The 16068-nt window shown below is 42.6% G+C and overlaps 1 protein-coding gene across 4 annotated transcripts in view; it reads left to right on the top strand.

Annotated features, from left to right (window-relative positions):
- The window catches only part of LOC311243444 (zinc finger MIZ domain-containing protein 2-like), an 80288-nt gene that overhangs the window by 59690 nt on the left and 4530 nt on the right, over positions 1–16068 (top strand). Inside the window, exons 9-21 of one of the 4 annotated variants that reach the window (XM_084332675.1) lie at positions 1288–1377; positions 1485–1671; positions 2186–2251; positions 2379–2520; positions 3170–3248; positions 3570–3701; positions 5077–5182; positions 7308–7465; positions 9613–9680; positions 10064–10132; positions 11167–11447; positions 15425–15603; positions 15734–15955. In XM_084332675.1, coding sequence (XP_084188801.1) covers positions 1288–1377; positions 1485–1671; positions 2186–2251; positions 2379–2520; positions 3170–3248; positions 3570–3701; positions 5077–5182; positions 7308–7465; positions 9613–9680; positions 10064–10132; positions 11167–11447; positions 15425–15603; positions 15734–15955 — 1779 coding nt within the window. Of the gene's footprint in view, positions 1–1284; positions 1378–1484; positions 1672–2185; positions 2252–2378; positions 2521–3169; positions 3249–3569; positions 3702–5076; positions 5183–7307; positions 7466–9612; positions 9681–10063; positions 10133–11166; positions 11448–15424; positions 15604–15733; positions 15956–16068 lie in introns of all 4 variants that reach the window. The other 3 variants (XM_084332674.1, XM_084332677.1, XM_084332676.1) reach the window with 3 other exon arrangements.

The raw sequence follows: 16068 nt of genomic DNA, 5'->3' as shown, positions 1-16068 counted from the left end.
GGGGGGGCGCAGAGGCATGACGGGGGGCCTTGAGATTAAAAAATAAATAAAAATAAAAATATTATTACAAAAAATTATCACTAAAGTGCTATCTGTTGCAGCTGCACTGTTCTCCATGAAAATACCATATTTGGATAAGTTTGACCATTTCTCAAAATCTGAAAATCATTATTTAATAAAACACAAAAGGATCACCAAGTTACTCTGGATAAAAAAAAACTTTACAGACAACATTGAGACAAAGCTTCCTGACACATCTCTATCCAAACTCTTGGAAGAACTCATTGAAATCTCATCTGATACCACCTGGAGCTAGTTTCAGAGTGTGGTGCTGAGTACCAAGTATCTCATGATGCAGCAGTTAAGGTGTTGATACCATTCAGCACCACATATCTGTGTGAAGCTGGCTTTTCATCCATGACAGCTCTGAAAACAAAATATAGGGCCAAGTTGAGCCTTGAGGATGACATGCGTGTTGCCTTGTCAAAGACTGACAGCAATAAAGACTGTTTGCTTATTTCCTATGTTCGCTTTGTAAATTCCCAGTCACTGAGTGAAGATCTGCTGTTTTGCAAATATGTCAAAAACAGAGCGACAGCTGATGAGCTCTTCAAAATGATTGACAGTTACCTGACAGAACATGGACTGAAATGGGAGAACTGTGTGGGCTTTTGCTCTGACGGTGCGCAGGTCATGGCAGGGAAAAGGAGGGGGCTACAGGCGCTCATCAAGGGGGTCTCGCCAAACGCGCAATGGACGCACTGTAAATTCACAGAGAGGCGCCAGCGTCAAGACAGCTTAGCCCTGAGCTGAATGAGGTTTTGACAGAAGTTATAAACGTGGTAAATTTCATCAAAACCCGACCCCTGAAAGCGCGCCTGTTCTCTGCGCTGTGTGAGGAGATGGGAGCTGACCATTCTGCAGTGCTGTTTCACAGCGAGGCAATTAAGGTGGCTCTTGCAAGGGAAGGTGTTGTCAATTTGAAAGGACACGATATTGGTGTTATTTCAATACATTTAAACATGGCCCATTTTAAGACTATTTTGTTGGGGCGAGGGGGGGGGGGGGGGGGGCCAAAATATTTTGGTCAGCCAAAGGGGGGCCTGACAGAAAAAGTTTGAGAAGCACTGGACTAACCCAACCCTGTGTCTAAAGTTCTCTCTCTCGCTCTCTCTCTCTCTTTTTGTGTGTGTGCATATACCTCTGGTTGCTTTGCTTGTGTGTATTTATGTTCATGCACTTCTCTGTGTGTGTGTCTTTGTGTACCTGTGTGTGTCTATCTAGCAGGATCAGTTCAATGGTCAGGGGGGTTCATTAAACGCTTTAACAGCAGGTGGTGGCGGTGGGGCCTACAACTCCTTCAACCAGCCCACAGGGGTAAGACTGTTGGTGTGTGTTATATGACTGCCATATTATTGTCCTTGCTTTAAAATACAGATAATAAATTAACTCTTTCTCTTCCTCCTTTCCCCAACCCCCCCCAGCCTGGTCGAGGGTTGCCAGGCTACCCCAGCTCCCCCCTCCCCGGTAACCCCACGCCGCCAATCACCCCTGGCAGCAGCATGGCCCCACCCTACATGTCGCCTAGCAACAATGATGTAAAGCCACCATCTTCCTTCCTGCAAGACATCAAGCCCAACATGGCTGGTCTGCCCGCCCCTCCACCTACTGGTATGTATGGATTCTTATCCTGCATGGGGAATAGAAAACAAGTGGCATGTGACCGTTAGCAGTCGACACGTATAACTGAAATTATGCTAATATTACTAAATGTCCCGTCTATTGCTGAAACACCATTGGTGCTACGATGAGAAACGGGCTAGATCAACTTGACCATGGAGCACTAGTAACATGGCAATTAGTTGTTTGTGGTCTGAATGCCGTTAGTTAGGATTCTGTCACTTCCACATGCTTTGGTTACTTAAGAGGACAATATTGTTTTTTGACTGAAATTGCTTAGACAAGTCACGGATGCGATGCTCGCTCTGCGGCAGGTAAACGCAGCCGACAGCATGATTTTAGAATATTAGCAATCAAAGAAAAGTCTTCAAATGAGTCTTCAGAGACATTGCTATGGCTAAACACTTTGAACATGGGACATGTGAATTTCCTCATGACGTGGGAAATTTGCAAGATAATAATGTTGAAAATGTCATCCATCATCTCCACGTTTACATTCTTGCAGCTGTTGGTGAGACTGAAAATGAAGTGGTCATGCAACAGAAACAGAATTGCAGGGAAACTTCCTCTTGTAAGCCAGGAAATCTCATGAGCATAACAACAGCTTTCCCCACTAGGGGTGTTTTCACACCGAGGTTTGCATTTGTAGTCCATTAACTAACCTGTTTTGTTTCTTAACTCCCTGGTCATGTTTTTAGGTAATCCTAGTGATGACCTGCGGCTGACCTTCCCGGTGCGAGACGGTGTGGTCCTAGAGCCCTTCAGATTAGAGCACAACCTGGCCGTCAGCAACCACGTCTTCCAACTCAGAGACTCGGTCTACAAGACTCTGATGTTGAGGTATATTAACATTTGAATACACCATTCTCATTTCCATATATAATATTCAAATATTCCAGAGGTTCAACGTGAGTTCAAAGAGCATTGTCTCCACCACACGGCTTGCCTGCTGATTACAGCAGAAGCTGAACAGAATCTTGCTAGTAGTTTGACCGCTTGCTTTGGTGGGTCTGCAGTTTTCTAAGCCACTAACAAAGATTACCGGGTATGAACATTTCCGAGACTGCCAAATATGAAAACATACACGCAGATACACATACTATGTAAGCAGATCTACAACAATCACAGAAGCATACAGATCCACAGTGCTACCTGCACATGCTTCCGACAAAACGTCCCTGCCAGAGAGTAGGAGAGTGAGTGATCCCAAGTTGCCACACATAGCCCCTGGTGGCGCCATGGGGGAAAAAGACAATTTACACAGACATACACAAACACACTGAGATGCACATACAGTATATACAAACCCATCCAATGACCATCCACACAAGCGCACCACCCTGCAGCGAGGTGCCAGATTGTCAGATCTGATCTGAATTCTGCCTTAGGCATGTATGCAGACACGCTTTAGCAGATATGATGTCCAACATGGAAACTCATGGTATACATACCATTGTGTGTGTGTGTCCACCTGTCTTTCCCTCCTCAGGCCAGACTTGGAGCTCCAGTTTAAATGTTACCACCATGAGGACCGTCAGATGAACACCAACTGGCCTGCCTCTGTACAGGTTTGTGCACATGATAATAATATTCAACTTAAAGCAATCAGTCTTTTATTTTATGCAAATTTGTCTTCTGCGAACGGATCCTGGGCTGCCAGGAAACCTCCAGTTCCACATATGAATTGAATTGAATATGAATTGCAAGTGTGTCCATGATCCTTCTGGCGTGTTGTACAATCCAACTTGCTGATAGTACATTTTAATTTGTGGAGCACTCAAACTTACCTCCTCTCGTCTCGTCTCCTCTCGTCTCGTCTCCTCTCCTCTCCTCTCCTCTCCTCTCCTCTCCTCTCCTCTCCTCTCCTCTCCTCTCCTCTCCTCTCCTAGGTCAGTGTGAATGCGACTCCTCTGACGATAGAGCGCGGAGACAACAAGACATCCCATAAGCCTTTGTACCTGAAACAAGTGTGTCAACCAGGCAGAAACACCATTCAGATCACTGTGACCGCGTGCTGCTGTGTGAGTCTACGTACATAGTCAATAATCATTTGTTATCATGAGCAATGACTTGTCTGTCTGTCTGTCTGTCTGTCTGTCTGTCTGTCTGTCTGTCTGTCTGTCTGTCTGTCTGTCTGTCTGTCTGTCTGTCTGTCTGTATATAAACATGAGTTTATGCTGGAACTAGGCATGTTGACTATTTAATCAATGATTGAATTTGATTGATCCCATGGAATTTGATCGATCTAACGTTGGTATCAATTAACTTACAAATATTCATTATGAATGAACAATGTGTAGTGTCCTCAATGCAAGGAAATACAGTATTTTACTACATGGCAGCAATGAGACATCTTGACAATTGAACTATTTTTAGGAGACAGAAGACTATCCTCATGCAGCCATACTCTGAATTGTGATCATGCGAGTACGTGGGACCATTAAGAAAAAAAGAAAGACCGCGCCTGTTGTAATCACTGCGCTATTTTTCTCCCATCCCAATTTCGTATCATCCAATTCAACCCTCCCCTGTCACGTACGCTGTTTCTTGCCTCCCACAAGCCGGCTGCAATGTGGACTAAGTCATACATAGCACAAGTCCCCTCCGGTACTTGAGGTAACAGCAGTTTCATCTTTTCACCTGCGCAGCTCGATCTCTCAGTGGCGAGGAGTAACGCGTGGGAGGCTCACGCTGCCCCCGACACTTCCTGATTCTACTGCGCAGGCGCACCAACCGACCTGTAGGAGTCGCTGTCCACAACGCCCGATCCCCACCCATCAGTTTCCCACCCCCTAATACGGCCAATGTGTATTAGTACGGACGACCAGCTAAACTGAAAGCAATGTGGAGCGCTGGGCTCGAACAGGCGAGCCCAGCGTCTCCGCATTCGTGGCGAGCGCCTTGCCCACTACGCCACGTAGCCGCCCAGGTCTATTATGCTTTTATGGCATTATAAATGTTCTATTATACTATTGCAAATATGAATGCAATGTTGTCTGTGTAATTCTCGCCATGGCACAAACAACAGACGTTTATGCCAATAATGTAACGTAACGTTATATTTGGAGGGCAAAAACTGGCAAGTCTTTCAAACACCACTTAAAATGTATGTGAATATAGCATTAGCAGATGCTTGACTGTATACAGCATTAGCAGACATAGGCTAAGGGTTTATTTAGCATTTGACACCTAATGCCTAAAAGCATTTTGTGTTAAGGGAGGCAAGTGAGTCGAATTCGGTTTAAAACTTATCATTTCAAAATGTTCTAAGTGCCCCAAATCAACAGCCACCTATTGCTCCTTTATGATGAATCGATTAATTGATCATTGTCAGTGGTTGAGTAAGGACATGTCTTTGCTGTAACTGTATATTTTTCTCTCCGTCTGTGTTTCCAGTCTCATCTGTTTGTCCTTCAGTTGGTCCATCGACCATCGGTTCGCTCGGTGCTGCAGGGATTGATGAAGAAGAGGCTGCTGCCAGCGGAACACTGTGTGACGAAGAGTAAGTATCCCTCCAAACGGACTGGAAGCAGAGCGCACATCAAATGAAACCCACATAACTTCGCCTCCTTGGCCTAACAAAAATAATAGTTGGTTTCAGGTTGGTTGTCAGTTTGGCCATGGGTAGGTAGGGAATTTTTTTTTTTTTTTTTTTTTTTTTTTTTTATTCTTTCCCACGGCGACTATGGATAGGGAATTTCTTTATTTAATTAACCCTTTCACTGCCACACGACAGAAGGTTAGCCCTTTACTATCACACAACCGACGGCGATGCTCCATCATTAGCATCATTAGCTCCGCGGATGCGGAGCTAATGATGCTAATGATGGAGCATCGCCGTCGGTTGTGTGATAGTAAAGGGCTAACCTTCTGTATTGTCACAGTGAAAGGGTTAACCGGCTGTCGTGTGGCAGTGAAAGGGTTAAAATGTTCACAACAACATGGATGCATGTACTCTGCCAGCATGTTTAATATCCATAATACTAAATGTTTGACTAAGATTTCTATGAAACTTTATTCTTAAAAAAAAAAAAAAAAAAAAAAAAAAAATGATTTTTTTTTTTTTAATATATAATTTTTTTTTTAAACTCATAAAATATATTGGGTCGCACCTAAATCGGCAGGGTCGGTTGGCAACCTGAAACCAACCATTATTTTTGTTAGGCCCAATAGGCACATAGTCAATTGGCGCTGTTGTCCACACCGTGGCTCGTGGAGGCATAGGGAGATTCACTTGCAGGGATTCCAGAATACATAAAAAAGATCTTTGCTAAAATAGACTGTGCTATACTGTTAATCAACTAAGAGTGAACACTGGCCATACTATATTGTTAACAAATTGTATTGTTATTGTATTGTTATTAAACTGTAGTGTTAACACATTCCCTGCCACGGTTATATCCATCAATGTAGCCTCACTGCCGCCACTCTAAGCCTATGGAGATGTTCACCTTCTTTGCAGGGCTATAACTTTTTAAATTGTATTGCTAAATTGACATTACTATGGCCCATTCAACATCGATTATCTATCGTTCAGGATGTAGGAACGTTATACTTTTTCATTCATAGATTCATACAAAAATACCTTCTAGAATTTAAGTGTTTTTATCGTTTTCTGCAGTCATTCATAGAACGTGAGTTATAGGCATAAACGCATATATAGATTATCAATTGCCGTTTATTCCCGATACACACTATATTAAAAAATGCTACTGTATATGATCCTATACGTTATGCGTCATCATGTGCGGATGAAAGGGGGGGGGGGGGTCGTTTATAATTCCGTGATCGTCAGTAAATGCTTTATGTAGTATGGGTGATATATTGGATCAGATCGGTTTGCAGTGAAATTAATGAACAATTGGGCTGAAAATAGCGTCAGCGTCCTCTTACCGTGCGTCAATGAGACTGGCGGTGAAAGATCCCAGGTATAGGACGTCGATCGCCTAGGTCCATTTCCGGTTTGTATGTCGCAATAAACACCGAAATCATATCGATTATTAAGTTTATAAAGCGATCGATATGTACATAGTGTCTGTCGGGAGCCTTGCGACAATATCTGACGGCCGGATGAATTTAATCGACGCACACCTCCCACTTCCTGTTGTTCGAGTGTAACTCGCCCGACCATCCACCAGGCGGCGGTATTGAGCAGTCGTTGTATTGAGCCGTAGGGTCCAGCTTCAGCGCCGGAGGTGTATATATGAATTATGAATGCCATGGCGAAAAAATGAAATATTGATCTCAATATCGCTGTACAGCGTGGTCTGGCGGTCAAAGCATGGCGGGCAATAACGTTTTAAAGCGTTTCCGGCGGTGGATGTGTTAATCGTGAGGAGGAGACTGCTATCAGCCAATCACAGTGTCACCAAGAGCCATTACTTATCCTACTGGTTCTTAATTAATGGAAGGCTGCTATACTAATGACCTACCTAAACTATTAACTACTGAACCAATAACTACTTTACTATTAAAGGGTTACCATGACTTTTTTTCTCTCTCTCTATCTATCTATCTATCTATCTATCTATCTATCTATCTATCTATCTATCTATCTATCTATCTATCTATCTATCTATCTATCTATCTATCTATCTATCTATCCCTCCCGCCCTCCCTCCCCCCAGTAAAGAGAAACTTCAGTAGTGGTACCATCCCAGGGACCACAGGGTTGAACGGAGAGGACGGAGTGGAGCAGACGGCCATCAGGGTCTCTCTCAAATGTCCAATCACCTTCAGACGCATCCAGCTGCCCGCAAGAGGCCACGACTGCAGACACATACAGGTAAGACCCTAGCTGTGACCACCGACCTGTCACTTCTCCTTTACCCCTGACTCAGGCTTACCTAGCCTTGGGATCGGAGGACAAGTGCGATCCCTTCATATGAAAATGACGTCCATAGAAAATGATGAAATGTAAAATGTCTGCAGTAACATTTAACCCTGATAAGCTAACCATAACCCTAAAACCATGCCACTTGACTAGGCCATACTGCTGCCACTGATAAGCTGACTATGCGATACAGCTGTCATTGATAAACTCACGAGAGTAACTTGATTTGTGCGGAATTAAACAGTATCAGTGTATACAGGATAATCCTTTATTAAAGTGGAGTGGGCAGTCCACTCCCCTTAGCCTTTTTTTTTATACAGTAGGAAGGTGTAGGGGAGATTCCGGAGAAAAGGTTCTGGCAGGATCTGATCCTAGGCCAGCAGAGGCCCTTGAAGCCACACAGCCTGACTAGGCCATACCGCTGTCACTGGTAACCTAACCATGAAGCCATGCAGCCTGACTAGGCCATACCACTGTCACTGGTAACCTAACCATGAAGCCATGTAGCTTGACTAGGCCATACCACTGTCACTGGTAACCTAACCATGAAGCCATGTAGCTTGACTAGGCCATACCACTGTCACTGGTAACCTAACCATGAAGCCATGCAGCCTGACTAGGCCATACCACTGTCACTGGTAACCTAACCATGAAGCCATGCAGCTTGACTAGGCCATACCGCTGTCACTGGTAACCTAACCATGAAGCCATGCAGCTTGACTAGGCCATACCACTGTCACTGGTAACCTAACCATGAAGCCATGCAGCTTGACTAGGCCATACCGCTGACACTGGTAACCTAACCATGAAGCCATGCAGCCTGACTAGGCCATACCGCTGTCACTGATAACCTAACCATGAAGCCATGCAGCTTGACTAGGCCATACCTCTGACATTTGATCCTAGTCCAGCAGGGGTACATGTTGTTCCAGGGGCCGGGGGTCTTTAAACCACAGCACTATTTCTGGTCAGACAAATTCTACTCTGTATATGGGGTTGCTTGCCAAAAGAGGTTGGCAAACTCTGCTCCATTCTAAGGCTGTGAGCGATGCTCCTGTATGATATTGGACTCTGTTTCCATGCTGGCGCGACACCAGAGCAGGTGCAGACAGATTGGTAATTTAATCAGGTTCCGGGCGAATTCTCTCTGCCTGCACCTGTTTGGTAATTTTGTGGAAAGGAACCCGATTGTGACAAAAATAGGTTGGGACACACCCATGTGTGCCCGCACCCTGAGCTTACCGTCTGTTTACGCATGCATCTATATTCATGAGAATAGGGCCCATAATAGGGCTGTACCGAATGCTTCGAAGCTTCGATCATAATGTTGACATTCGAATTCTAAATCAACATTTGAATTTTCTATTTTTAATAAAAAAATATATATTGGCCTATATATATTTTATTTTTATCTTTTTATTTTTTTGTGTCTATTCATTCTGTTTAAACCAATGGGGGTTTTCTTCACAGTTGTAGTTAAAGATTAGGCTACACTAATATTATAATATTATACTATACTATAAGACGTCACCATCACTTTCATACCAACCGTGCCCTTATTGGATTATTTATGTTGACGAAACTGATGAGTTATATTCATTAAAGAAAGTTGATTTAATAAAAGAAAAATACTAATTTAATCAGATTAATTTATTCAAATTGAGGATTCGGTTAAAAAAATATATATATATTTGTTGGGCCATAATACAATGATATTGTAATTTTCCATGTTTTGTTATACACAATGCTTTGCCACTCAGGAGGACTGAGATTTTCCTTTTCCATAAAAGGTCAAATAATTATCAATGAATAGAAATATATATAATAAACCAATTACTAGTATAAGAAGGATAATTCTGTTTATGTTCTACCTTGACCCTGTTTTCCTTGTTTTCCTGTCATCTGGCAATCATTACAAACAATTCTGACCAACATCTCCTTCAACTGGACCACTTATGAGCAAATTGCATTTTACCCGGTGCTTGAATTGGCTGCATCTTTCTCAGCTACACCAGTGCAACAGTCAAAATCAAATCTGGCTTTTTTATTTAACCTGAAATGACTTCACTAATGGAAGGTTTGTCTCTGTGTGTCTGTAGTGCTTCGACTTGGAGTCCTACCTGCAGCTAAACTGTGAGAGAGGAACGTGGCGCTGTCCTGTGTGCAAGTATGTTTGCACTCACTCACTCACTCACTCACTCACTCAAACACTCACTCACACAGATAGACATGGTGCCCCGCTGCCACCACTGCTACAAAACAATGGCAGAGGAAACACTGGACTATACTGACTGTGGTTGGTGGACAAAAGAGTTAATTTCCTGTGCTGCACACATGCATGTTCACACACACACACACACACACACACACACACACACACACACACACACACACACACACACACACACACACACACACACACACACACACACACACACACACACACACACACACACAATTATTAAGGCTGTGTGTGTGTGTTAGGAGTGGTGGGTTGTGGCACATTAGTCCAGCTTTTTGTTAAACGTGTGTGTTTTTCTGTCTCTGCAGTAAGACGGCTCTCCTAGAAGGGTTAGAAGTGGACCAGTATATGCTTGGCATCCTCATCTACGTTCAGAAGTAAGAAACATTTTATACATTACAACATTATAATAATTATTTTCTGAAAGATTGTGAGGCAATTTGTACATTTATTTTAATTAAAAAAAATTTAAACCTGCACCATGGAAGTTTAGAAATATTGCTTCTTTAGCAACTAAATTACAGAATTGGGCCTAATTAGGCTAAACAAGATAAACTTCTAACAGCAATCCATGAAATGTGGTTAAATTCCCTATACCAGCTCTTCTGGTTGGCTATTACCAGTGCCGCAAAATCCATAAAAGGCTACAGTCTAATTTCTAGATCATCAAATATCAACAACACAAATGTAAAACAGTGCCCGAAGTTACCTTGCTTGAAGAAGAAATGTCTTCTTTTTTTGTGCCATTTTCCCTTATTCGCCGTTTTAACAAGGTGCAGTTACCAATAACAGCCACAAGGTGCCAAACTTCCATAGTGCAACTTTAAAAAATAAAAATAAAAAAACTTTACTCCCCGGGGAAAGTAATTGGTTACATGATTCATTACATGAAAAACATCTGCGATGTACTGCCGTTCAGTGGGCCATGAGATGGAGGTTTGTTGAGTGGAGTGCATGACACTCTGTAGTCAGCGGTGGTGTTATAGTATCCCTCATCGTCTCAGCACAGCGGTGTGACGGCAAGCTGGAAGAACAGAGGTGGTAAACCTGAGGCATATTATGCAGAGGAAGAAGGAATCGTCACAATATTTAATTGAATCCATAACAATGCAGACAGAACGATAATGCAAGTAACAACCTATTTGTTGGACGAGTAACTAATGTAATGACTCAAGTTGGAACAGTACTCCCTTACATTACTTAGTTACAGGTAGAAGTGGTGTGATTACACTGCAATATCCTCATGTAGAACCTCTGCAGAAAATGCAACAAATGAATGGATTTGGACTTGTGTTCCGACCTGCCTTCACGTCTCCTCTCTCTGTGTCTCTCCTCTCATGCATCACTTTCTCTCTCTCTTTTCACCCCTCTCTCTTCCTCCCTCTACCTCCCTATCTCTCCCCCACTCTAGTTCTGAATATGAAGAAATCACCATTGACCCGGTGTGCAGTTGGAAACCTGTTCCAGTCAAACCAGACCTCCATATAAAAGAGGAACCGGACGGGCCCGTTCTGAAACGGTGCCGCACGATGAGCCCCAGTCACATGGTCCTGCCCAGCGTGATGGAGATGATCGCATCGCTGGGCCCCTCCCCCGCCACCAACACATCCTCTTCCTCTCCGATGCCGTACTCCTCCATGGCAGCAGGGGGCAACGGCAACAACAGCCACACCCCAGACTACCCTGGACAAGGTATTGTAATACCAAAGAGCCTTAGAGTATAGGAAGAGGGCAACCCGCATGGAAAATGAACGGGAGGCGATGTCCTCAACTGAAAACTGAACACCGCGGCATTAATTGAAGAAACTGTGCGTACCTACAATTGTCTGTGGAATAGCAAACATGTGCTTAAATGTCAGGAATGTCAATTTCAGTATTGTAAAAACATTTCTCATTTTGTTACAACTAGTGAAATCGTTAGCCTAGCTTACTTTCCTTATCCTCAATCAAAATTGGTCTACACAATTTTACATCCCACTCCATTCATTTCGGAGCTCTCAGGTCAGCATATTTTTCCAGCACACATGACGGAAGTAGCCAGGGACAGCTATGTCTCAGGTGATACTACCAAAAAAAAAACGTTCATGAAGTGACACGATTCAGGTCGCCTTCGTTTCCTGGAAGGCGCCATGTGGGTTTTGTCTTCGGAACATTCTGACACTGAAAATACCTTTTTTCTGATAATGTTTTTTGAGACTAGCTACAATAGCTCAGATTGTCCATGCCCCGCCCACTTTGGAGACAGCAACTATTCCATTATAATCCTATGGCCACAGCTCCAAAACGTTCCTGTAAACATGTTGTGACCTGTGTATTTAGCACGTGGAGAAAAAAGAAATTAGACTTTTTTTTTTTTTTTTTTTTTTTTTACATGGGTCACAACATGTTTACAGGAAAGATTTGGAGTGTATTTCATGACTGTTGGGAACTAGGCTACACTGGCACACCTACTTCCAGTGAATGACGCTAAGCTAGGCTAATGGTTCGGCTGTTCCCTAAGCCTAATGCATGCACAGAGAAGAAAAGGGTATGTATCTGCTTGTCTAACTCCAGGGTAGATGGCAAATAAGCTAATTTCCCAAAAAGTTGGCGTGTTCCTTTAAGTGTCTTTGAGCATGTGGAAAAGCCCTATATAAATCTGATGTATTATGATTATTATCATCATCTTCCTTCATATCAAATATCCTTGATACATGAGACTAGCTTTTTTTTTATAAATTTTTTTATACTCCTGGCCACAATAACTAGTGGATTCAAAATTTCACCATACACCAAGGGAAAAGGTTTGGGGGGGCGGGGGATGTTGTTATTGTAAACTCATATAAATAGTATGGGGGACAGAAATAGGCTTTCAGAAAACGGGAAGGGATGAGTATGGTCTGCCTGGTCTGCTGACATGCTCATTAATATTCATAAGTCAAGGTCGGCCTTCTGTTCCATGTGCTAATTCCCACTGGGTGGCTTTAAATAAAAAAGAGATGCTACACCCGCACTACAGCACAAGTCAACCTGTAAACCCATTCTCCTGTCATAAATATTAAACAGAACACCAAGTAATCTAAAGAGTGCAGGTGTTTTACTCACTGTGATCCTATTCTATAGCGGCACGGTGGCACAGTGGTTAGCACTGCTGCCTCACAGCAAGAAGGTCCTGGGTTCCAACCCCAGCAGGGGGCCATTCTGTGTGGAGTTCGCATGTTCTCCCTGTGTTTGTGTGGGTTTCCTCTGGGTACTCTAGTTTCCTCCAACACCATAAAGACGTGCATGTTAGGCAGGGACTAGAGATGAAAACTAGCTCATTAGCTAATTCTGGCACATTTACATTGATGTGGAAACTGAAGATGTTGATTAATGTGCACTGTCCCTGGGTAAAAGATTAAGAAATAACCTAAACTAGTGCAGGTGTTTGGCTCACTGTGAACCTATTCTATAGTGCAGGTGTTTGGCTCACTGTGAACCTATTCTATAGTGCAGGTGTTTGGCTCACTGTGAACCTATTCTATAGTGCAGATGTTTCACTCACTGTGAACCTATTCTATAGTGCAGGTGTTTGGCTCACTGTGAACCTAACGGGGTGCATTTGCCCCATTTTTCATAGTCAACCATTCATCCTGTGTCCGCAGGAGTGCTAGGTTATTAAAGCTTTAATCTCAGTTACAATCTCCTGCAAAAGCAGGCATTTGCACAAGTTATTTCTCCGTAATCTAATAAAGATCTTTGCATTGGACGTATCAACTGTAGCCCGAGCCCTTCAAATAATAATAAAAAGCATATTCATTCATGGTGCAATGCCACAGTTCATTGACCACGGTCGTCATTTAATGATAATCATTGATAAATTATTTTTTTGGACGTTTGATTTGAATCTTTATTTCGAACATGCAATGAATACAAACAAACAATAACAAAAAGCAAAACAACTCAATCTGCATGTTCGAACATTTTAATCAACTTCGTATGATATAGATATGGGCAAAGGATCACAACATATTTAATGAAAAACAAGCAGGCCTATTTAGCCAACTTTTATCCAACTAAATACATTGCATACAAATGGTGGAATGGAAAGAATTTGGCTCATGAATATATAGTATAAGTCCTGAAGATAAGAGCATGTCTGTCACGACCAGGGAGGAGTGTGGGTGTTGATGGTCAACATGCAAACAGGGTTCTAGTTTGCAACTAGAATGCACTCGTCCTGTGAATATATTTTCATCTCCATCATTTGAATGTTTCTTTAAGATAAACGTTCCATGGGTGCTGCCCTATCCGTGCTTTATCTGGGTTGTGGGGGCTCGCGTCTAGTTCGTGTTCTCAACAGTCAAATCTGACTCTTATTAAAGTATGACCGCGGGCCACAACATATTGGGCAGCATCTAGAAGTTAGCTGCTAAACGGCTAATAACAAGTGGATTGTTGTTTTGCCGCAGCAGAGACCAAGAGTTCCACTTGCTTTTGAGTTTGGTATTGTATATATTCCAGGGTTCGAAATTAAGGGGGGCTTGGGGCAAAATGCCCTCGAAAATTGACCAAATGCCCTCGAAAATCAGTTAAGGGGGGCAAGAAAAGCCCCTGACACTTTGCACAGATGTTTAACCCTTAGTATGCACTAGGGATGGGCATTTTAAAGAAAAATCCAGATCGATTGATCGCATGCTATACTCGAGTGATAGTGTATTACTCGAAAGGAGATTTTTATTTTTTTTAAATAAAAATTTAAATTTTTAATTTTTTTACTTATTTTTGTTCATTCACATATATGTTTAAGGAAACCAACAAACAGTTATAATCTTACACATACATGTGAACAAATATGTAAAAAAAATATATATATGAAAGAAATGTTATATATTTTTTTCCATAAAAATTATTAATAATTTCGATTTTTCTCATAGCTACGAGTAACGATTACTCACGCCCATCTCTAGTATGCACACGCACAGTATAATATGCATGTAATAAATAGTTTGTTAATAAACTCTGTTAATTTTCACTGTGCTCCTAAATTTCTTTGTGTGCTCCTAAATTTTTATTTAGATTTTATTTATTTCAATTTTATTTAGGAGCACATGTGCTCCTTGGGAAAAAGGTTAGCGTAGAGCCCTATATATGGAGAGAGACATTAACATTATGTTATCAAACATAGGGACGAAGACTGTAAAAAAAAGTGTCGACAATGTTTTATAATCTTTATGTTAATTTATCATAAAAATGCTGTGCCCCCGAAATACAAAAAAAAGCCCAGAAAATCATTTAAGTTTTTTTTTTTCTAACCCTGATATATTCTGATGCATCCCTCCAAACTATCCACCAAGTTTGAGCCAAACTGAATCAAAGATGCATGAGTTACTGTGGTTATGGACAAACAGACTACAAGGGGGATTACAATACATACCCCTTTGTGCTTCATGTGCAGATGGAACAATACGGGTGCTCACTGGGCGCCCAACACATACTCATCACACTGTGAGTTTGAGTCTGGTTCTAGACCTGTGTCGCATATCACCCTCTATCTCTATCTCTCTCTCTCTCTCTGTCTCTCTCTCTCTACTGTCCCTGTCTCTTTCCACTGAGTATTATATAAATAAAGCAGAAACGCCATTAGAGTAATATTTGAAAAAAGAGAATTGAGAATAAAGTGGGTCAAATGTGCATGTTGTTCTCCTCAGGTTCAGCCTACTCCAACCAGCCAGGTGGGTTTACAGATTTCCCTGGCAGTGGTGGTCCTGGAACCCCTGGCGTTGGAATAGAGTTCTCCTCTGGTCCCCCCTCTCTCTCCTACCAGTCTGAGCTCCCCAGCGGCCTGCTCACCCCAGACAAACCCTCAGCGCACCCCATGGCTGGACAAGTACGTACTTTACACCAAGAGCATATAAAGGCACAGTTGTATGAAAAGGATACATTGATGTTGGGAATCTTATTATTCTTTATTTTTTTTTAATGTTCTTAAATTATTGTTGGACTCCTCTCCTCTCCAGATGTCTCTCCAAGGCCGTTTGGACTCCACTTCCCATGGTTCTCCTCTCTCCCAGCAGCAGCAGCAGCAGCAGCAAGGTCTCCATAGCAACTCCCATCTGGGGGGTGGTAACCAAGGCAATCAGATGATGCAGCGTAGCAACCAGAACCCTCGTCTCCAAGGAGACAGCTCCTTTGGCTTGGGAGGCCCAGGGGGGTCAGATGTTCCAGAACCATCTCTGGACGTGAGTAGAAACCAGAGGCCAGCTGCATCATCTTCTTTAAGGAACACATTAGCCTTTTTTCCCATGAGGGGAACTTCAGCTTAGGAATGTAAAAGCCCAAGAACTGAGGTCTT

The sequence above is a fragment of the Notolepis coatsorum genome (genome assembly GCF_963971535.1).
Source record: "Notolepis coatsorum genome assembly, chromosome: 1".
In the NCBI taxonomy this organism is placed as follows: domain Eukaryota; kingdom Metazoa; phylum Chordata; class Actinopteri; order Aulopiformes; family Paralepididae; genus Notolepis; species Notolepis coatsorum.
The sequence above is the reverse complement of the archived record's forward strand: the minus strand, read 5'-3'. Positions and strand labels throughout refer to the sequence as shown.